The sequence below is a fragment of the Pelecanus crispus genome, chromosome 12 (assembly GCF_030463565.1).
Source record: "Pelecanus crispus isolate bPelCri1 chromosome 12, bPelCri1.pri, whole genome shotgun sequence".
In the NCBI taxonomy this organism is placed as follows: Eukaryota; Metazoa; Chordata; class Aves; order Pelecaniformes; family Pelecanidae; genus Pelecanus; species Pelecanus crispus.
In genome coordinates this window covers 21,878,057-21,900,724 of record NC_134654.1, presented here as the reverse complement: position 1 = coordinate 21,900,724, position 22,668 = coordinate 21,878,057, and the positions used below count along the sequence as shown (strand labels likewise).

The 22,668-nt window shown below is 46.0% G+C and overlaps 1 protein-coding gene across 1 annotated transcript in view; it reads left to right on the top strand.

The window, feature by feature from the left end:
* The first annotated feature begins 112 nt into the window (after positions 1 to 112).
* Positions 113 to 22,668, top strand: part of SLC38A12 (solute carrier family 38 member 12) — a 45,745-nt gene continuing 23,189 nt past the window's right edge. The window contains exons 1-8 of the mRNA XM_075720016.1: positions 113 to 132; positions 1,376 to 1,500; positions 3,449 to 3,570; positions 5,571 to 5,652; positions 6,597 to 6,699; positions 7,112 to 7,192; positions 11,700 to 11,799; positions 12,629 to 12,737. Coding sequence (XP_075576131.1) covers positions 1,456 to 1,500; positions 3,449 to 3,570; positions 5,571 to 5,652; positions 6,597 to 6,699; positions 7,112 to 7,192; positions 11,700 to 11,799; positions 12,629 to 12,737 — 642 coding nt within the window. The 5' untranslated portion in view covers positions 113 to 132; positions 1,376 to 1,455. The remainder of the gene's footprint in view (positions 133 to 1,375; positions 1,501 to 3,448; positions 3,571 to 5,570; positions 5,653 to 6,596; positions 6,700 to 7,111; positions 7,193 to 11,699; positions 11,800 to 12,628; positions 12,738 to 22,668) is intronic.

Below are 22,668 nucleotides of genomic sequence, written 5' to 3'. Positions count from 1 at the left end.
ACCCCGCCCCCGCCCCGCCCCGCCCCCGGAGGCAGTCACGTGCGCGGAAGGCCCCACCCCACCCCGGGCGGCGCGTGCGCCGTAAGTGGCCCGCGATGGGGGGGGCGGGGCTGCCGGCACGAGCCGCCGCCGGTGAGGTCCTGGGGGTCCCGGGGGATCCGGGGGGGTCCCCCGTGAGGGACAGTGCGGGGGGAGCCTGCGGAGGGGCCCCGTAGGCGGGGGTGCGGGGGGAGGCCGGGGGGTCCCGGCGTGAGGGGGCGGTGGGCCGGAGCGACGAGGCCCTGGCGGGGGGGAGAAGGCCGCTGGGCCGCGGCGGGGCCTCCCCGGGGAGGGCGGGTTGGGCGAGCAGCGCAGCCCGCCGGGGGCAGGCCCGGGGGGAGCGGGGAAGTGGCCGGGCCTTGGAGGACCCCGGGGGCCTTGGAGGACCCCGGGGCGCGGCCTCTCCCGGGCTGGGGTGGGTGCCCGCTGTCCTGCTGCTTTCTCTTGGTTTGTTGAGCCGGGCTTCAGTGCCTTGAGCCGAGGTCTGTTATAAAAGACGTGCGGCCTCTTCTTCTGCGGGCCGGTCTCGTTATGAGCACGGTGAGCTGCGCTGCCTGATCGATTTCTGCCGTCTAGCATGTGTGTGCGTAAGCTTACGAACCCTCTGGGTTTTTTAGTAGTGTTTGTGCTGATGATTTGTCCCAGTTGGTATGGCTAAGTGGGAGCATATGTAGAAGTATGCGGAATTTGATAAAGCTCTTAAACAACTCAACTATACCTAATTATTTATTGACTCTTGAAACCTTTCAGAAGGCTTGGGTTCTCCCTCTCCCCTGTAGTTTTTCTAAGACGGTGTGAAGTTCCCCAAATAATTCTGCTTTGGAAACCTTGGTACATGTAAAAAAAACGTATTGGTTTTTTTTCTGTAGGTCCAGTATTTTAATTTGTCTGCTTATTTCTTTACTTGAGATCATGAGGAGAGGCTGTAGGTTGTTTTTTTACTGCTTTGATTTGCAGGAGGCACGTGCTCTCTAAAAGTAGTAGCTGCTTGAGAAGCAGTGGTATGAGATCATCCTCAAGGCAGGCATTCTTCCTCTTGAGGTTTTGGTGTCGGAAACAGGCCCTCTGGCTGGTTGGGGAAGGTGAAGTTGGGTCATCGCATGCTGTGAAAGGGCAGGGCCTTTTGGTTACTTTTCAACTAGTTTAACAGGTACAAGAACTTTTCAGTGGAGTATTGAACCCAGTGTTGCCAGTGAGTGGGGTATATCTGTCTGAAGTGCAAGGTCCTGCCAAAACCCTCTTTTGTTCAGATGTCAGAAGACTGATGTGTAAAAGCTGACTCATGAGTTCCTCTTCTTTCCAACAAAGCTAACGCAACTTTATGATGTTTCCATAGGTTAAAGGCAATAGAAGTTGAAAACACTCTCCTGAAAACACCCTGCTCACTTTGCTCCGAGCCTCCCCACTGTCTTCAAGATGGCTGGTGGCATTACTGATACAGGAGAGCTTTACTCTCCCTATGTAAGTACCGCTGTTCGTGGTTTTTCTCAGAAGTCTTTTCAAAATCCTCTTCTCTCAACATTGCATTTTCATTTGCTGCTTCCCCATAGACATAACCTCAATGTTTCAAGAGATAATGGAGGTCAAAGGGTACTTAAAAATGCTTGTACTTGGAGGGTTTTTTTATATCACAAACCCCTTTATATACCGTGAAGGGATGATGTCTGCTTAAGGTATAGTTCCAAAAGTGTTAAAAAGAGCTTCATGGCCCATACTAGGTCTTCCATCCTTCTACCCACTTTTGTTATATTTTGTTAATGTTTTCATCAACCCAAATTGTCATGTGAAGCTAGCATAAAGAGGGGGGCTTGTGACATGGAGACTGTCCCACTTTGCTTCTCTTTTTTTTACTTTAAGAAATTCAGAGGAAAACATAAGTTTACTTATTTGTAGCTGTTGTAGTAATTTGTATTAAGCCACTTCACGTATAACCAGTAATCAAGATGTTTCTTCCTTGTAATGTGGTGTCCTGTGAAACTGCAGAACCAATTAGTTTTACCACGTTACTGGAAGTACTGGTTTTCATAGCCACAAGTGTTCATATAGTGTCAGCTCTTAAAAACAGTGCTTTGCATACACTTTTTTTTCTGAAGTGAACTCACAGATCACTAAAGATAGAGACAGTCCTGAAATCTGTGTGTTGGCTTTCAAATGGTTTAAAACTTTCATCTCCATGTTAATGACTGAATTTAGAAGAACTGGATATCAGGGTGCAGAAATAGGTCACAGCTGAGAAAATAGAGAACAAGACAGTAACTGGGATGTCTGGACCCTAAAGGATTAGTGTCACCTGCTCTTATGTTGTTGTGTTAGTGTTGCATGAATTTCCTTGAGTCTAATCTCAAAGGCTATGACTCCTCCCTCTTCCCATCAAGATGTCTAGCCAGACTGAACACACAGGCACCATTCTCATCTCTGTCTGCTTGACCAAAGTCAAGGAAAATCACCTGAGGTGTTTTTTCAAGAGTCCTTCACTGAAGAATAAGTCATGGCCCTGGGCACCTGAGTTGTGCTTGGGGAATGAGAGCTCTGCCAGCTGAATGAAATCCTTTCTGCAAGCTGCAGTGGCTGGTTGTGGTGGTTGTTGTTCTGGAATAATCATCAAAAGATGAATCTGCTGTGCTTATGTCAGTGAATGAAGGGCAGGAGTGCTTGCAGGGTCTCTGGGGAATAGTTCTCCTGATATTAATTGCTCCACACACAGAAAAGTGTACTCAGACACAGTTCTTTACTGGCTCTCCTCTGGAGAGAGTCTGACCTATATAAAAAAATAAAACTTTTTGATCTTGAGTTCAGCTAAATTTATAGTCTGCTGGGGTCCTGTCCAGATGCACAGTTATCTTTTGCCCCTGGGCAGAAAAATAGCTCATTGCCAGAGAGGATAAAATCCTTTCCCTTCCAGAAGTAAAATCCCTACTTTTGAATGTGCTCAGCTGCTTACTGGTAAAATGGCAAGCAGGCTTTGGATTCTGTTTGGATATTTCCTGCTTGACTAAGAATAAAGAGGAACAAGAGATTCTGAAAGGTAACTTATGTATGTAGTTGTAACTACTTAGGTTCAGGTCAGAAAACAAGGAGACACCCCAATCTTCTGGTAGAAGGCAGTGGATTTGAAAACAAACAAAAAGCTCACGTGCTTTCTTACTTTAAAAGTTAGAAAGAAGAAAAAGTATGTAAAAAGAGTTAGAAAAATGGAGAGGAATATCAGTTTCTCCAGAAATGTGCTGACACTCACTTTGTTGTCTTTGGTTTTCAGTCCCCTCCTATATTTATTTCTAGCATGGGCTTGCTCCCACCCTGCTTGCTCAAAGATTGTGCTCTCCACTTAAATTGGTACATATGTGAGGTGTCTTGGATGATCTCTGGCACAGCTGCAAACTCTCATGTTGGATTATGTTGATGATTGCAGGTTGGTCTGGTTTACATGTTCAACCTCATCGTTGGAACAGGAGCCCTAACTATGCCGAAGGCCTTTGCAACAGCAGGGTGGCTCGTCAGCCTCATTCTCCTAATGTTCCTGGGATTTATGAGGTAGGATGTGAGTATGCATCCTTAGGGGATTGGGGGATTCAGTTGGGTCGGGCTGTAAGAGCAGTGCTAAGACTTTTGCTGCTTTTCTGAGTGATCCTGTCCCTCTGCTGCTCGAGCATTGGTCTCTGCAGTTGTGTTGCCTGTGGACCTTATTTGGAGGGATGCATTTTCTGACTGCCTGCAATATGGTGCTACATCCCATTTCCTGACTGATGGGAAAGACTTTTTCTCCAGTCCAGAGTCTTCTGGGGACCTTTCTCCTAGCTTCCTTTTTTGACACTGACCTTGTTGTGGATACATCCCATGCTTGCCTCTGTCACGGATCAATTCCCCAAACATTAACTGGGTCACAGGTGACACAGGTTCATTTCTCTGCTTTGTGACTTGCAGATGTGATGTGGACCTGTTGTGTTAGCTTTCTCTTGGCTTCTGGCAATGCTCTGGGCAGCTGCAAGAGTGTCAGGAAAATAAATTACTCTGTAACTGGGCTCATCTTATTCCTCCTTCCACACCTTTGCTGCTCGAGACCTTGGAGCCGGTCTCGTGATTTTCACGCTGGCTCACCATGAGCTTCTGCCCAGATGCCTCCCTGCTGGAGCAGCAGGTGGAGCTGAAGGCTGTTGATAGAGCACTGATGCCTAAGTAGTTATTAATAGAATTGCCATCTTCTGACAGGCTGTGAATCCTTGCTTGCTTCTTGCTTGGTTTTAAAATAAAATAAAGCACAATCCCTTCCTGCCGTTTGTAGGAATGGAATTTAGAAGTTCCTTTCTTGTCAGTAACCAGCTCTGTCAGCCTGAATGTGCTTTTGATTTGGAGGCAGTGCTTTTCAGACCTGTTAGGTGCTGCTATATAGAGGCACTGTATGGCCAGTACTGATTGTAGTAATGCTTGTAAGCTCCCCACCTCAAAGCTGTATGCTGCAAAGGCTTGATAAAATGTAAACCGTGGGAGTACCAGTAATTGGGAGCTTTAGAAGTAATTCCTTTTAGATGTATTAGTTTAAAAGCGTAAATTCAGTGTATGAAACTCAGCACCAGCCGACAGTCCTTCAAGGTCAGCAGAAGAGCACAAACCTCCAAACCTACATACCAAAACTGCACTGGATTAAACTGAAGACAGAGCTCAAAGTACTGTGTGCCCCGGGAGCTGTGTTGCCCTGTTGCTTTTGTTCTGGTGCTTGTGACTTCCTCGTGCCCGCTGGGGACCCTTCAGTGCAAGAAGAGTCTAGGCAAAAATTGCTACATGGGGCTGCTTTCTTTTATTCTTGCAAAACTGATCTCTCATTTCAGCTTGATAAGTGAGTCCAGTTCCTGAAGCAGTGAGAGACCACTTTAAAGCCTTAAATAAGATTGATTTGAGGTTTTGTGGTTTGGTGTAGTTTTGGGGTTTTTTCTTAATTATAGGATTGGTTTTAACTACGATAATGGTATTCCTTCCATCAGTGGCTCTTGCTGTCTTCCTGGACAGCTTTTTGTCTGGCCTCCAGCAAAGTGTATTTGCATGCACGTGTGATCTGCTCCTTGGTCTTGTATTGCTGCTTTGCTTCTGACGCCATTTGTAAGATTCTTTAAGGGACTGTAGTACCTTTGCCACAGGCCCTAATAGATAAGCTTCAGAATAGTACTGTGTTTGTCCTAGGCCCTAAAGAGAGGAAAGAAGCTTGCTTTCTAACAAAGGGGGAAGTCCTCTTGCGTTCCTCAACCCACAGAAACACTAAGAATGTGCCTTCCAGTTGTCTAAAGTGTCTTCTTGTATCTGAGGGCATGTTATATTTTACTGCATTTTGTGGTCTGCTTGAACACCTTAATCTCAAGAACAGAAGGGAGCAGCAAACTGAGATGAAACACTGTACCAAAACCGCAGTGCGTGTGGGGAGCTGGTGAAAGGGTTGTTTTGGTTTGTTTGTTTGCTCCCACAAACAGATGGGAATAATTCTCTATTTCCCTTCCGTGACAGTTCTTGACTATTATTGATATCAATTGAATTTCTCTCTCTAGCTATATGACTACGACCTTTGTGGTGGAAGCCATGGCTGCTGCAAATGCCCAGCTGCGATGGAAGAGAATGGAAAAACGCAAGGTTCGTGTGGGGTTTAATTTTCCATTTTCACTTCTTCTTTTATCCTGTAGGACTTGCCTGAGATTCCTCTGCATCTTTGCCTTGCCTCATTAGTAACTCTAAAGGAATAAATTTCTACTGTACTTAACTTTGCCATATAAAATATGGCTGTTAGTTCCCTGTGGGGTTGCTCATTAAAGACAGGATTTTCTGCTCCTGCTTTGAAAAATCTGTTGTGCTGTTCACATTTCTTACTGATTGTGCTCTCCTTGCCCAGAAGCGCTGCTCAGTGAATGTGGAGAGGTGGCAGCCAATATATTGGTGCCATTTGGAGGGTGTTGAGGTCTATAAATCCTTGCTGATCTCAGGTCATTTAACTGGAACAGGCTGGAATGTCCTTGCTGCCACTTGGGCTGTATGACAGGGAGTGGACAGTCCTGAAGTATGTCCTTGCTGTAAAACTTACTTGTGGCTTTTTGGATCCTGCCTTTAGTGGCTTTTCTGGATCAATGTGAGGCATAATTGTTTGCACTGATTTAGATCCCTGCCTGTATGTTAGTGGGTTGGAATTAGGAGCTAGACCTGTCTGCTCTGACTAGCTAAGACTATATACGTTTGGATTTCTTTTTCATACCGGTTCTGCAACCCTGCAGATCTGCTGGAAGTTTCTAACTTCCTTGTGCCACATATGACTACATGAATTGGATGCTGTTCTGTGCGTGACCTAGACTAGGACAGCAGAGCCTGTCACTCACTTCAGCCTGCTCTGCTAGTGCCTTCTTATGCTTTCCACAGCATCCCAAGCCTGGGCCAAGGGCTCCCTGGTATTGCATTTGCTTGCATGTCCTGCCCATCCCTGTTTGGGGCCTTCCTTTGAGATTCTGGAAGTGAGACTGTGACACTGGTGGTGCCATAGCCTGTACTGTGGCAGACATCTCAGCAGTGGTCTGGTTTTTTTCTTCCAGGAGGATGATGAGGATGAGGATTCTTCCTCTGGAGTATCTGACAGTGACGTTCTCCTCCAAGATGGCTATGAGCGAGCAGAGACACGACCTATCCTGTCAGTTCGTAAGTACCCAGTTCATACTTTCACTGGATCCGAGACCTCTTCTCTACAGACAGTGTCCCAGTGGGCTCCAGCAAGTGGAGCAGGATTCTTCTGTCCATTTCACCCTTAATTCCATGTGTTTGCATCTCAAAGTCCTTAGCACTTGCAAGATAAGACTCGTTGAGAATTCAATTCACCTTCTGTGCTCTGATAAAGATCTTTTCCTTCTAGGTCACTAAGATGAGAATATCTTACTTTGAAAACATTTTAAACTAACTTCAGCAGAGTAATTGGACCAGTGACTCTGCAGCTGTGGAGTCAGACAAACTGTCCTTCAAGCTGTTGCTAGAGCTCCTTGAATGTATTCAGATAGCCTGGCCTCTGGGTTTATTGGAGGGACCAGTTGAAACACTTCTTGTTTTCAACTTGCAGAGAGACGTGGCTCACCCAATATCTTTGAAATCACTGAGAGGGTGGAAATGGGCCAGATGGCTTCCATGTTCTTCAATAAAGGTAAGTGATTCATGTTTTCAAAAGTCCCTTCAGGTCCTCCTACACATCGTGTGTGTGGCTTTTTCTTAAGTCTGCATGCATCTCAGTGTGGATTTGCATCCTGAGTTTGTGATGATTCCACCCAAAAGTGTCGTTTCCTTCTCTCTCTGGACTGTATTCATCCCCCTGTGTGGTGTTTCTACAAAGTAGAGTATTTATGGGCCAGCTGGGCCAGAACCTGCATGAAGGGGAGGACACTGTGGTAGTAGCAGAACTAGCCAAAATACTGTAGGTTATGGCCCCAGTTTCTTGAGACAGGTACGTGTAGGTCAGTGCTTTTTCTGACTGCCCATAACCGAACTCTGAACTGCACCTATCGTCTGTGATCTCCACTGTCTAAAGCAGTAGAGCCCAGCTGTAGTGTTTGCTAGTTCCATCTTGGTTGTAGCATTTGAGAATAAGACGTTTGGGCTTCCCTGAACTCCCTATGTTTCAATCTGAAGGAGAGAGACTTTTGGGGACAGCTTCTGAGAATTGCATGCGTCTAGGGGGTCACCAAGAGAGCTGCTGGGATGTGAACTGCTGAAAGGGTCCCTGGTGTGCATATGATAGGCAGATGTCTTGTCTTTTTGCTTTTAAATCTCTTTTGTATGCCAGGGACCAAACTTGTAACCATACTGCAATAAAGCCATATCCATTGCTGCATGCGATACAAATGCAAACTACAATGTTAGGTATTCTGAAACTTATAAAACAGTACATTTGAAATGCTGTGCAGAGCCAGAAAATCATCAGACACTATGGTTGTACAGTTTTGAGCCTGTCAGGCCTCATTTCTTGTGGAAAGTGTCATTTTTCTCTTGTTCACTGGCCACCTTAAAAAGACTCGATGGGCTGTTTTTTTCCACTACATTACATCAGCTTTATGCCAGTGTAAGACTGTTGCTTCTGAAGGACAGCTGGGCTTAAGGACTGAAGATTCTTTGAACTACATTATTGCTGATTTTAAAGTCCAATTGAAAAAACTTTTTAATTTCCCTGCATGCCTCTTCTGGGCCTTTGTAGATTTATATCACTTAGGGCTATCAAAAATAATCCACCTTGGATCAGGGTGCCACTTTTCTAGTCAGAAGAGGAGGGGAGAGTTGAGTGTGGGTTGGAGACCCATAAACATCTTGTTCCTAGCCTTGCCTGTAGCACTGGGTTGCTCTGACTTTAGGGAAGTTTTCTTGCTTCTAAAGAAACACTGTGGGCACTTTCCTGTCTCCTAATCACCCTCTGGGGAGTAATATTTGGGAAGTGCTTTGAAATCATCACATAACAGGGCTTAGCAGTATTGCTGAGCATTCAGCTGTAGAGGCCTGTTCAGCTGCAGGAGGGCTGGGGGAACACAGGTGGAGGAGTGCTCCTGTAAAGCAGTTCCAGAAGGCCCCTGCTTTGCATGTGCTTCACAGGGGGAGATGGGAACAACCCCTGAAGCCAGCCAGGCATTGGGGCAGTTGCCTTTGAGACCTCTCTGCCTTGATGCTGGCTGCTGCTCAGCCGGTAGAGGGTGCTGGAAATACGTGTCCTCTCTCCTGCAGGGACTGATGTACGCTTCCTAGCAAAGTGATATAAACTGCTTAGTGCTCTAAATCTTAATCCCTCTTCTTAATGTTGTTTTAGCCGGAGTTATCTGATTTCTGTGTTAGGGATCCTCCCCAGGACCTACTCATCCCAATGCAAAGGGATGAATCCCTCTGCAGGAAGGCAGCTAGAACAGCTGCAGACCATAGCTTGAAACAACTTGAGACTTCCAGATGAGATGAGGTGCACACAGTGAAGGGTCTGGGGCAGCTGTAGGCTCATTTGTTGCTTTCCCTTCCTCTGTGCTCAGCAATGAGGCTCCCTCCCTATACTGTTGCTGAGCCCTACTTCAGAGACATCCTCTGGTCTGCTGAGCGGTTGCAGAGAAGAGACAAGTTAAGTACCTCCCTCTGCAGATCCTTGCTGAGGTGCTTCCCTGTGACGGTTGCACAGAAAGGCCTTCAATAAGGGCAGTTGCTGAGTGACCAGTTGGTACTACCTAGTGCTGAGAAACCTGGCAACGCTCAGGAAGTCCTGGCTCCAAGTGCCAACCTCTGCAGTTTCACAGCTAGCAAATGTCTGGGTGGGTTTTTGCTCATGATATACAAAGCATGGATCCAAACCCAGGATGTCTGAGGGCTTTACAGCCTTCAGAGGGAAGGCTGGTGAAAGCTTTGCAATAGACCTCAAAGCCTTTGATTTCTAGTGAGTTCTCTGCTCCTTTCTCTTGACTGATTTTTACTTTCAGCAATCTGACAGGAGTTGAATCTGCAGTCCTGGGAGGTAAGCTGGGGATAAATCTCAATTTCAGACTGTCTGCTTTCTTAAAGGGAGCTGACTTAGGTTTAGGCTGTGAAGGGCCTGTGTGCTCTTTCGAAAGAGCTGGCTCTGAAGAGCTGTGCTGCTTTTTTTTTTTTTTTTTTTTTTTTTTTTTTCTAAATTTGCAGTGTTGGGTGCTTTCTTCTGGGACTGAGCAGTCATTTATTGCAATAATGGATTCTAGGCACATCTATCATGCTGTTTCCCCACAGGAAGTCATTGATTTTTTTCTTCCCGTTTTGTGTCCAGTAATGAAAGTATTGATCAGGGAGGGTCAGCAGCAGTTTATAAAAGAACTGATGCTGAAGTCTTCCTGCCTTTTGAGAGGATGAGTTTGGGAGAAGAGTGGCACCTGGACTTCCCACAGACAGAGAAGTCGGCACTGGAACAGGGATATAGTGTGTGCTGGTGGGTACCCGGTGGTGCTGCTGTGGCTTAGCTGGTCATGTTAGCCTTATTTTGTGTGTGGGGGACAGCTGAGGCTTGAGATCAGTAGCAGATCCCAAAACAGAACGTATATGTGAGTTCGTGTAGTCCTGTGCTTAATGTGTCTTGCAGCTTCTGTCCTATATCAGATATTGTTATAACCATCAACCTTTTTTTAATGCAAAATTGGTGAAAACTGGTAGGTAGTTTGTTGCCATCTTCAGAACAATGCAGAGACTACTTAACTGTGAAGCCATCTTAAATCTTTCACAGAGGAAGAAAACAAGGGGAGAACTATATGAAATGGTCTGACAATTTCTGTAAGATCTCCATTTGTCTGTTTAAACAAACCAGGAACAACTCTAGAGTACTGGCTTAGTGTGCTGCTTTACAGAAGTAGGGAAGTTTTCTTGCCGCTTTCCCAATACAGCCCTTTTTAAGGAATGTTTTATGCTAAGTAGGCTCAGCATATTGAATAATTTATTTAAATGAAGAGAATGCCTGTTAATGTTTCCTGACATCCAGAGATCCAGGGGCAGTATGATGGCAAAATGTGGTAAAACTTTGGGGCATCCAAGCGCTGTAGAAATATTAGTCCGCATTCCTGCAGTAATGCTGTCCTTGTTTGATAGTTGTCAAATGCGAGGCTTGGAGAGGTAAATTGATTTGCTCAAACTGCATTAGGATTAAGCATCAGGTGGCATTGCAACTTGAAAGTATGGGCAGGTTCCTTGAGCTGTTTTCCTTCAGTGTCAACTTCCTAAATGAAACAAACTGAGGCTTTTTTTTTTTTTGTAGCTCACCTGTCCCTGAACTAAAATATGTTCCAGTTTGTTTTAACTTGGTGAGATTTATACTGACTTGCTTGGAAGAAAAGAATCCCAGGGTCTCATCAAGCATTTCTTTATCCCTGCACATTTTAGCCCTCCACAGCAGTGTCTACTTGTGCCCCAGTAAGGCTGTTCTGTGCACCCAATTAACTTGTGTAAGACTTTTTTAATCTCATAGGTGAAGGCAGGGCAAGCTAAAAAAGAAAAAAAGTCCAAGAAAACCGTATGGGTCAGGAACAGCGTACACTCTGGCAGTAGGGTAGGAGGGCTGCAGAAACAGAGTTTTAAAGCTTTGCAGGTTTGAACCTTGGCTCAAGTTGCTGATGGTAAGGAATCTCCCAAAGCAGCTCCATTTCAACCCTGTGGAACCTGAGCTCTGTAGTGCCAAATCCGTAACGTGAAGGTCCTGCAGGCTTGCAAGCAGAGGGTTTGGAATCGGCAGAAACTAAAAGCATCTTTGCTCTTCATTTCACTGTTTGTCAAGCTGCACTCACACCAAGTCTGTGAGCGTCAGCTAGATGTTTGCCTGTGGCTGTTCCAAGTTGACAGCTTCATCTGGCAGATGACTTTAATGTGAGACCTGTTGGTCTTGACCAGCGACTGGAGGATGGGCTTGAACCAGAGGGCCTAGTGTCAGGGCCATGTATTGAAGGAGGCAGAGTTGAGCTCTGAGGCACCTTGTGCCCCGTCAGTTCCTGTGCTGTGGCTAAGTTCCCTAAGCTGCTGCTGTGACTCTTGGCTGGAGTTTGCTGCAGAAACAAGTAAACTATGGAGGCAAATGGTGATTTATTTTTAAGACCTTGAAAAAGTTTTCTGTATTTGAAGTGCAGGGTTCAAGAGTCCCTGTGTACTCTGCTGTCTCTGTACAATATTTTCTTTTCCTGCAGTGGGCGTCAACCTCTTCTATTTCTGCATAATTATCTACCTCTATGGAGACCTGGCAATCTATGCAGCAGCTGTACCAGTCTCTCTCATGCAAGTGACCTGGTAAGTGTGCTTACTGCTGTGGGGTTCTGTGCTAACAGAGAAGAGAGCAGGCTTTTGGATTTGATGGGGTGGTAAGTCTGACTGGGATCAGCTCTACTTTCTGGAGAATGGAATGGAGAAATGACTCAAGGATAGCTCATCACTTGTGGGTGGGAAGGTGAAGTTGTTTTATATTCCCCACCTGAGTGCCTGCTGCCTGTCTGAAAAGTAGCTGACCTGATTTCAGATGAGTCCTCAGGTGTGAAGTACTTCCAGCTTCAGCACTTGCAGACATGGGACTTACAGAATCATAGAATCGTTTAGGCTGGAAAAGACCTTTAAGATCATCCAGTCCAACCATTAACCTAACATTACCAAGTCCACCACTAAACCAATTAAGGGTATAGTAGCAATTTCATGTTTCCTGGCTTGGTGGCTGGATTATTTATAATGAAAGTAAAAACTAGGAATCATTACGGTTGGAAAGGACCTCTAAGATCATCAGTCTAACCATTAACCCAACACCACCATGCCCACTAAACCATGTTCCAGAGTGCCACGTCTACCCATTTTTTGAACACTTCCAGGGATGGTGACTCCACCACCTCTCTGGGCAGCCTGTTCCAATGCTTGACTACTCTTTCCGTGAAGAAATTTTTCCTAATACCCAATCTAAACCTCCCCTGGCACAGCTTGAGGTCATTTCCTCTTGTCCTATCGTTATGTTCAGGGAGGGAGAGGAGGAATGGACACTTCAGGTCTTTGATCATTCTTCTTTCTTGAATGCAGGAGAGGGGAAGACATCTGCTAGGAGTTAATTACTGTCTTTTGTTTCTCCCTCCTTTCCCAGCAGTGCCACTGGCAACCATTCTTGCAGTGTTGGAGATGGCACAAAGTATAACGATACAGACAAGTGCTGGGGGCCAATTCGACGGATTGATGCTTACAGACTGTATCTGGTGAGTTTCTGAAACTGGGATGACCATTATTTCCATTTAAACTTTGCTTCTAGTGGATGGGGATTTTTTCCTGTGGGGATAATGTTGAAGTGAACAACAGAGGTGTGAAGCTTTCGGTTCAGTCTGACCGTTTTGGCCAAATACCCTCTCTCTATTCTTGGTGGCATGGCTGTGTTTTAATTTGGTGGCCGTTAGAACGATCCTTATGATTTTGAGTTTGAGTTCTGTCCTTCTTGTTGTGTAGTTTTATATTGCTTAAGCAGGTAATATGCCCATGCCAAAGCATGGGGTTTTTTTTCAGTGACTGGCTAAGTAATTGTTGCTTTGAGGTAATTGTTGTCAATATAGTGGAGTATATTAAGCTCTCTTGAGTGCATTCTTTATGTGAATAAAATTGTTTATGCTGCAGAAGAATCTGCTTTTTGAGAGATGATGGAAACAGCCCACTTAAACAACATCCAGTGCTATATGCTGCTTTAGTAATAGCTTTCTGTCTAGTTTAGGATTGTCTATTGCATCTATTACTGTGCTGTGTTCTGCTGTGAAACTGAGGTTTTTCCCAAAGGATGATAAACACCGCTTCTCTTGAGCTTGGGGAGAGTTGAGTGCTTGTACCTGGAGACAGATGTCAGTAGGGCAAAATGAGAAGAGGGAGGTATGAAGTGCTGCTTGCATAGTGTGGCTGCTGTTAAGGGTCTCAGTGAGAATTTTAAGAAAAAAGAGTGAAGGTGGCCGTATGTGCGCAGAGACATCCAGGCATAAAGACTATTTGAAGCAATTCTGCAGTTAGTACATTTTGGACATGCAGTGGATCACATCCCTGAATGCACTTGTTCCAGCGTTATTGCAAAAGTAGGAGCTGGGCCTTGGAAATATTAGTGAATGTCAAATCCTAGTTAATTATTTAAGAGAAATATTATTGCTTTATTAAATTTTGTCTTGGTCTGTTTCTTTAAAACTTCCAGAGGATTGAAGATTTCCTTCCTGAATTTCAATAACTCTCTCTGACCCAGCAGAAGGAGCTAGTCAGAAAAGGCAGACATGCATTAATTACTGCCTGCATCTCTCAGATATTATGTCTATAATTCATTAAGATAATTGTTGTTAGGACTTGAAAAATTAAAAAAATTAAGACTGTTTAAGCATTGGACTTGCCATCTGTGTACATAACTCTCAAAGGAGCTTTTCCCTCTGCTTGTCTCCTCTTGTGGATTTGGAGAATAAATATCTGCAAAGTCTTTGGTAGTGGTTAATCCTTCCCTGCTCAGTAATTGAGATGAGGGTTTCAGTGCTTTTCTCTGCTCCCCCTTAGAAGTAGGGAGGGATTGTTTGCGGGAGAACGTAGCAGTCTGTAGTGGGTTACTGGAGGGGAGTGGTTCCCACAATGACTATTTTCAGGAGGCTGCTGGGTGTCAGCATTACCTCCAAGTTGTGGTTTTCTGTTAAGGTCTCTAATGCTTCTTACTGGATGAGTATGGGAGTAAACTGGGACTTGTTCTACATCCAGCTCTGCTGGTCCCACTCTCTGCTTGACCTGTGTGGTTTTATTCTCCAGAAAACAAAGATGATGACGACTTCCCTAGAGAGGGATAAGAAATGTAATAATTTATAAAACATTCAGACCACAGTACTGACACTGTCACAAAGTTCAGGCTGCCTCTGAAGTGACTGTGCTGGTTAATATTTTTCCCCCGCTGTCCTGTTTGCAATGTGGACAACTAGTGACCAGTAGTTAGAGCTCTTAAACTTTCTGAGAGAAACCTGGAGATGGGAGGGCAGGGGTAGGAAGTCGCTTGACTTCAAGCAAAAAATGTAATAGCAAAACACTATAACTATCTGTACAAACTTTGTCCAGGCTTCTTGTGTATAGAAATGGAGTCCTGAACATGCAAGAAAAGCTGAAACCTGCCTGTCTGAAGGGGAAAAGGCAACATGAAAGCAAAGAGGGGCGAGATGCATCAAGAGCATAGCTATTCTCTTGGTCGCAGGGGATCATACCCATAGAGAACTTGCTCTGTTTTCTTGACTTTTTTTCTTTTTTGAATTCTTGCCTGTTGGAATAATTTAGATTCCATGTTTCAGTGAACAAACAAGGTCTTTTTTTTGCAGGCAAGGGGACAGATGGACACCGTGATCCCAAAAGAAAGCAGCTGAATTTTTGGATTAGCCCTTTTGTCCTAGATGCCTGCCTCTAGTTTTCTCACCTTGTCTTTGTACTGTGTTTAGGTTTAAGTGACTTTTAGGAGCAAGATGGGTGGATTTAACTGGAACCTCTTGCCCGTTCCAGTGAAGCAGGTGCCTGGGTGTAGAGTTATATTTCTTACTCTGCATGACCCCACAGAAAGCCTTTTTTGGACTACCAGGAGAAATGATCTATTTGAGGTTTTCTGGGAGAATGGTGCCAATGGGAGCTCTCTTGTGCCAAGTACCACCAGTCTGCCAAAGATCTGTGCTGCCTTCCTCCTGTCGGCTCTTTCTCTCCCAACACTGTCTTCTTTTCAAAAAAAAACATTTCAAACATTGACTCTTTGAGCTGGGGGTGGAGAGGGGAATAATGACTGATGTAGAAATCCTATTTCACGGTTTATTGTCCAAAAAGGCCTCTGGAAGCCATCTCTGCTCTGATCACTGTGAATGGAAGCTGAAAACTATGTACATAATGAGAATATTTAGACAGATTAAATTCTTCTCTTGAGACTTGCTTGTCTGTGCAGCATCTTTATTGCTTCTCCAGAATTTCACACCTAAGTGTGACTGCAGAGTCTTCAGAGACCACTAGGCCCCTATTAACCTTTATCTGAACAAATGGTTATCTTGCTTCTTGTTTGTAAATTGCCTTGGAAAATAAAGGCTTGCAAAACAAATAAGTGAAGGCAAGTGCAGGAAATACTGAAACAGACTTTTGCTCCTGTGCCATCACTTGCTGCTAATATTTGCCTCCTCTTTGGGACTGTAGGAGTCCTGGGAGGTTTAAAAGGTGAGCCTTGCCATGCTGTTCCATGCCTGTGAGGGCAAGACCACACAGGGCAAACTGGCTGGAAGAAAGGCACGTGTTAGATGGCCCAGTGACCTTGTTGAAGGCAAGCACTGATTACAGTTAAAGCAGATCGATGGCTTTCTATCTTTGCTTCAGATCCGTCACCATGCTGTCATGTCCCCGACAGCTGAAGTGACTCCTGAGTCCCTTGGCTGTCTCGATGGCAATGCTAAGGACAGGGTCGAGATCTCTCTGTGTTGAATTCACACTTCAATGCAGTGACTCTATCATGCTTTCTGTAAGCTCAGCTGGACATCTTCTGTGTAGGCTGTGGGGAAGGGGCAGTGGATTTAAGTTGCAGATCTCATCATAACACTTTCTTGTCTTTCTGTTCCAGCAATGTAGGAATGTGACATGATAGTCCCTGTTTCTAGAAAGCAGATACTGAGATAAATAAGAGATTAAATCCTGGGGATCAGCAGCCATTCAGAGTGTCTGATCCAAAATGCATTCATGACCTGGCAAACGGTGCTTGTCTTCTGCACCAGGGCAGCCGTTGTAGCTAAAACCTCTACTCTCAGCCCTCCTCTTCTGGCAATTTGGGGCATGGTGTCTTCCCACGATGGAAAGGAAATGGCTTAAATTCTCAGAGGGAGCCGTACGCCTTTCAGAAGAGGCACTGGCACAGGTACTCCTGGTAGCCTGGCTCAGTAGCGCGTCAAAGCTACCAGGTGCATCTGTTCTGTCTGAGTCTCTGTTGGTTTTTTAGCTGATTGGGAAAGGGACGCAGCATCCGCTTTTGCCAGTTCACAGATGCTGCAGTATCGCAGGCAGCCCAGCGGGTGCGGGCCGAGCGAAGATGGGAGCGCAGATGGTTTAATGGAGATTATCCCAGTTGGAAACGTGCTTGTGCAGTGAATAAAAAGAGCGGGCTTGGAGGCGCTTACTGTCCCTCTTCAGGAGGGGACAATGTCACCCCAGCCTGACGCTCTGATCGGAGTACCCAGCGACCAGAGTGGGGCTGGGCTGCAGCCGCGGGAGGCTGTGCAGGGGGGTGAGGAGGTAGTCTGAGGACACGTACAATTGCTCAGTGCCAGCAGAACTTAATCGGCAAATGCAAAGGCTGAACTGATAAGTGTTGATGTAGATCCCGTCTGCCTCAGCGCCGTGCTGCCTTCCTGGCCCTCTTCGGCTACTTGCTGGAGCGCTGTGCTTTGTGCTGCTAGTGTACGTGCTCTGCTTCCCTCTGCTTCCCTCCTTGGCACTTCTCCTTCCTGGCTGTGCTGCATGTGTGTGCGCACCCCCTGCTCTTGGGTAAAGGTACCTGTGATTTTTTTTTTTTTTTTTTTTTTTTTTTTTTTGTCAAAAAGGACCTTTCCAGATACATTTGCCTGCACTAGGGCAGTTTTATCAGCTTGTTCGGCACATGAGGCTCTTGGGGCCTCTCTGTCCATGTCTCCAGCTCAGGGTCGCCTTCTTGCCTCAGTGGGCTTTCTTTGTGGGTTTTTTGTTTTATTTTTTACCTCCCAGCACTGATATGAGCGGAGCCCTTGTGGCAGTACTTGGACATCCATACTTGATCTAAGCTGTCTCGCCAACTGGGAGCTGGAGAAACAGAGCTGGAGCAGTGCTGTAAGCAGAGTGCTTCTTCCAAGGACACCTGGGTTTGTTCCGCTTGTTTGTTCCCTTTGCAGCAAGCACTTCTCCTCTGCCCTGCCTTCTTCAGCTGTGCCCTGCAGCAGCATCCGGTAATAAATGGGTCACAGCTGCTGTCTCCTGGATATTTATTCTTACAGGTCTTGGTGTCTAGAGACCTTGAGAGCCAGTCGTGGGGAAGGTAGCTGCTTCAGTAGCAGGTGTCTAGAGTGGTGAGGGCTGATTTCACAGCACATCAATCAAAAAGGTTTGGGGTGCTTGCCCTGGGATCCCAGGGTGAGCCAGGGGAAAGGAAGGAAAGCTGATAGAAGTTTACGCTGCTGGTGTGAAGCCATGGTCTTGTTTAAATAAATTGCTTAAACTGTAGCATTGTTATGTTCCAGGTTACCCCAGCTTACAGTAAGGATACAGCGAGAATGGGGCACTATTAGCATGTCACCCTGCACATCCTATAAGAAGTTATTTTGGTAAGACCTTCTTGCCAAAGATATTGTATTATATTCCCTACCACAAATGCTCTTATGTGTTTTATTATGATACTGATACGGAAGTAGAAACAAATGTACAAAAAAAGTGGCTGCTACTTCTGTGCATAGATCCAGTTCTGAAAGCCTTCAAAATAGGGAAAAGCCTCTTGAGGGTCTAGAATATTATGCCATTTCTGTATGTACAGGCACCAGAGTTTTGAGCTATTGCTGTGGCAGGAGAGGAATTAGTACTGCATTAAGCATAAATATCAGTAGCCCTAACTGTTTGTTACAGGTACCTCTGAAATATAGCTTTGCTTGGCTAAAAGCCCGGTCTTGGGGGCTTATTGGAGTCTTCTCATGCCTCCCTTCTTGCCAGCTTCCAAAAAGTAAGGTCAGTTAAGTTGCTGCTTTGCTCTGAAGTGGTTGAGGAAGGACAAGAGCCAAGTTTGTTTAAAATATATGGTGTCTGGATGTGGGATGGGGAGGCAATTCTCAGCTTTTTTGTTGTGAAACTAATAAGGTTGAAATTGGCACACAGTGGTGTTAATATGGCATAAATCCTGCCTCCTTCATCCTGGTCCATTCTTCTTCTGTGGGCTTGTCAATAAATTCTTTCGATTGCTTGCTGCTCATATGCCTGTGACAGATAAACTAGCTCTTTTGGAGTTTCCCACACCCCTCATGTTTCCTAATGCAAAGGGAACTTCAGTTAATAACTGGCCTTCTGAATAAGAGGCTTTTCCTGACCTGGCAGGAGGAGAGGCAGGAGTGCGGTGTTGTGGGAGTATAAACTTGTTGTACTAGTGACCTAAGAGCTGGAGTTCAGCTTCTGGCATGTGATATTTTTTTTTTTTCCCTTGCTTTCCTTGTAACTGATTACATTTTGAGTAAAGGAATCATCAGCCAGAAGGCAAGCCTCCCTGCTGCTAGGGCAAGGTAGGAGGGTGAGCCTTTGGTACAATAGTGAAGCAACTGCAAGACCACGGATTGAGGCAACTAAGTTTAAAGGATTAGCTTGTCTCTTTTCACAGGAAAATCAATAGTGCAGGGGACTGAAACGTGTTTTCTGCACAGAGCTGTATGTTCACTTCGCAATGAGAAGTGTTTTTTTCCTTAAGAGAAGCTTGGGTTGTGCTGTCACTTGAACACTGAGCTTTTCCAAAGGGCCAGTCCTTCCCCCCTGCCACCTCCAGCTGGCTGGCAAGGGCTGTGTGGAAGGGAAGGGTGCTGTGCTGCTGGCTGTATGCCTGGCCAGATGTGCAGGTGCTACCAGCCCTTAAGAGAAGCAGGGTGGCTGGTGTCATGGGCAGAGGCCATTGGTGAACTCGGATGCGCTTGGCTTCCCCTCAGAAGAATGTCCCGCACGCTTTAGTGCTTGGTTTGACGTATGTGATGATGGATGGTGGGCATGAACCTTGGAAGCAAGCCAGCTAAACAAAAGAAGTGGCTCTAGATACATCTCTGTTTGCTTTTGTGCACTTCCTGCAGTTATGAACTCACCAATGCTGTTTATTGGGCCCAGATTACAGCCCCTGCCGCCCAGCGGAGCCACCCTGGGAAGGCTGAGAGGCCATGCAGCTGCTTTTCCTAAATAAAGCTGTCCTTTGGAGTAAGCTCGCTTGGGCAGCAAGGCACCAAAGCTGACACGGGTCTCTCTTGATGTTGGAGACCAATCTCTGCCAAACAGGGCAGGTGTCAGAACCGATACCTATTTGTGATCACCCATGCACTAGAAGTTGTAAAGGTTTAAAAAGGGCCTTTTAAAATTCCTTGCCTGGACTAGACTGTTCCAGCAGACTCACCAATCTTTCATTTTTGGAACACTTTTGTAGAAAATAAGTAATAAATGCATTTCCCCCATGCAGTGTTATTTTGTGCAGTGGTAGTGACAGCATCCTAGAAACCAGAATTGGAGAAGACCTGTTAAATCAGCTAAGCACTCCTCTGGGATGCAATACAAGCCTTTTTCTCAACAGCGTATTCTCCAGTATTTTGTTTGGTGCTTTAACACCAGTTTTGTTTTTAAACAGAGGTCTGACCTTGCTATGCCTGCCTGATTTGCATCAGTGTTTTTATCAAGTAAGACAGCAGTCTTGATCTCTCCTCTCCTGAAATGATCATTAGTTCCTTAATATACAGGTAGAAAGCACTAGCCCTGCAGAACTGTGTAGTTAATGCCACTCTGAACATTACCAGAGGTTGTGGAGGAAGGAGCTCTGGACAGACTGGTATCTCTTTATATTCCTAAATAAGTCTGCAACTTCTTAACATCCTCCTAAATTGCACTTTATGTCTGGGTGAGATCACTCATGCTCTTGTCCAAAAATGTGGATTTTTGGACTACATCAGCAAATCCCACACGTGGCTCATGCTTCTGTAAGCAGGACTATAAATACAATAATGCAGCTGGGATTTATCTTGTAAGTTGAAGTCGGTATAATGCTCTCAGGCAGAGCTGATCTCCAAAGCCTGTTGCACCAGGTTGGTGTGCACTGTACAGGGAGGGCAGAGGAGGAGGCTGGGAGCAAGCAGACTCCTTGCTAGCCCCAGGCAACAAGGCTTTATCTCTTGCTTTTGTGCTGCTGCAAAGTAGTTAGTGTGGGACATTTCCTTTCCCTTCAGGCAACTCCGCCTGACACAGTGAACGGGATAATGCTGTCCCTGAAAATAGATCCTCCAGGCAGCTGAAGAATAGCGTGAAACTCAGCTGAGAAGTTTGTAGGGGGAAAAAGAGGAAAAATAATGGCTTAGTGGTGGAGGCACTGTTTATGTTGTGGCAGACAAGGGGTTAGTGGCCTTCAGGAACAGTCATCCTTGCTGAACCCAAGTACCTCCCAACCCTGGCAGTCTGCTGCTTGACATGTTTGCAGGGCCCTCTGCATCCTTGTCACCCTGGTCCATGTCTCCCTCGCTTTATGCTGTCTAACCCAGAGGCTTTTGTAGTCAGTATAAATATTGTTGTAGTTGCCAATACCCTGCCGGGAGAGGCTATGAATATGCAGGAATTTTGGGCAGTGTCTGTGTATAATGATGATGCCTTCACACTTTGGTGGAGGGAGCTCGTTAATGTCTTGTACCATGCTAAGAAATTGGGAAGGTGGGGGATAACTCCTCAAGGTTACCCGGTGCCAGGAAGGAGGAAGGCTCCTCTTTCCTAGCCTGTGGGAGGTCAAAACAAGCTGGTGGGGAGGGGGGTACAGCCAGACCTGGCTCTGCAGCTCCTCTGCTGTCCTTCCAAGTATCACAAACCAACCATTCAGCTATCCTACATGTATCCACTTTGCTGCTTCCCTCCTGCTTGTTCAGATGCAATTAGGAGATGCAGAATAAGGGGGAGCCAGGGGTCAAGGAGGCGGTAAAGTGATTACAAGATGCTGCAAATGGCTGTGCCATAAATACTCCAATGATGAAAAATTAGATGCCAGTCACCTCGGGGTTATTGCTGGCCTCCATCTTTCTCTTGTTGTGAAAAATGATAATGGAAGAGTATTTACCCCAGAGAGTGCAAGCTTGCTGCTGGCTGTGATCCTGCACACCCCAGGTGTGCCAGGGACTGCAATCCTTGCAGTGAATGACTTTCTGAAAACACTTTGTGCCTGGATCTCTTCACTCTAAGAGGAGGAAGAACTGGTTTTCCAGGGTGCTCTTTCCAAAGTGGAAAGTTCCTGGTGCTCAGAGATGGGCCAGCTGCAGCCCTGAGTCAGGGTGGGGAGAGGAGAGCAGCACCCTCTGGTACTGCCTTGCTGTCCATGTGCTGCTTCTGCCTTGACCTCCCAGAGCCGCACATAGAGGCGGATCAGTTGCTGGCTGGTCCTTGGTGTGCGGGATGCCTAGCAAGATTATAGCTCGCAAGGACATCAGCTAGGACAAGTACACTTGTTTGCTGGATGGGCAGTCAAAAGCAAGCTGCCATCAGCTGGTGCTGAACCTTTGAAAATCCCTAGATTGCACTCGGATTCACTAAACTGAGTAGCTTAGGGGGATACAGGTGCTTCTTTCCATCTCCTGCAGAAGGTCTTCCATTTGGAAGAAGCGCTGTGGCACAGGAACCATGAGTGGCAGCATCCAGCTTAATGGGTACCATGGGTGAAATGCCACTCGCTTTGCTGGCAAAAAGCGGCCTGGCAGCAGCTGAGGTCTTAGTTCTTGGGAGATACCTTCTTCCTGCCTTAAGATACTGGGGAGAAAGGTGGGTGAGGGCTCCTTAGTGCCAGCATTATGCTTCGTGTGAGTTATGACTATAAACCTCTGCCAGGTGTCCTGAGAGCGGCACGTTAATTACTGGAGCTGCTGTGGCAGCAGATGCCCGCTGTACTCAAAGTGTAACTGCCCTTGTTTCTTTATCTATAAATATTCCTTGTGGGATGTCTGGTGGTTGCATCCTCCCTCTGTTGTGACTTTCTGACTGTACAGGGGATCTGGAGGTTAAAATCCCTCTTGCCTCTCAACTTCTTGGACCAATCTTTGTTCTGTTGCTGGTTTATCTCTTTTCAACCAACTTTAAGAGCTTCATAATCACTTGTCTGCTGATAACTTGCTGCCTGTCAGCACGGCCCCTGCTGCAGCCCTGCCTCCGGCCTTGAGAGGCTGTAGATCTTCAGCTTTACTTTTTTTTTTCTCCAGCTCTGTAAAAAGCTCCTTCCTGAACAATCAGACTTCTCACACGTATTTATATTTGTACTGTCCACTGCAAGGGGTAAAGCTTTACCAACGAAAGCTTGGATCGCCGCCCTCACTGATGTGCCATCTGGCTCTCTAGCTTGAGATATGAGCTCATGCGGCAGAGAAAAGTGGCCTTGTCGCCCTAGTGAAGGGGAGGAGAGATGGC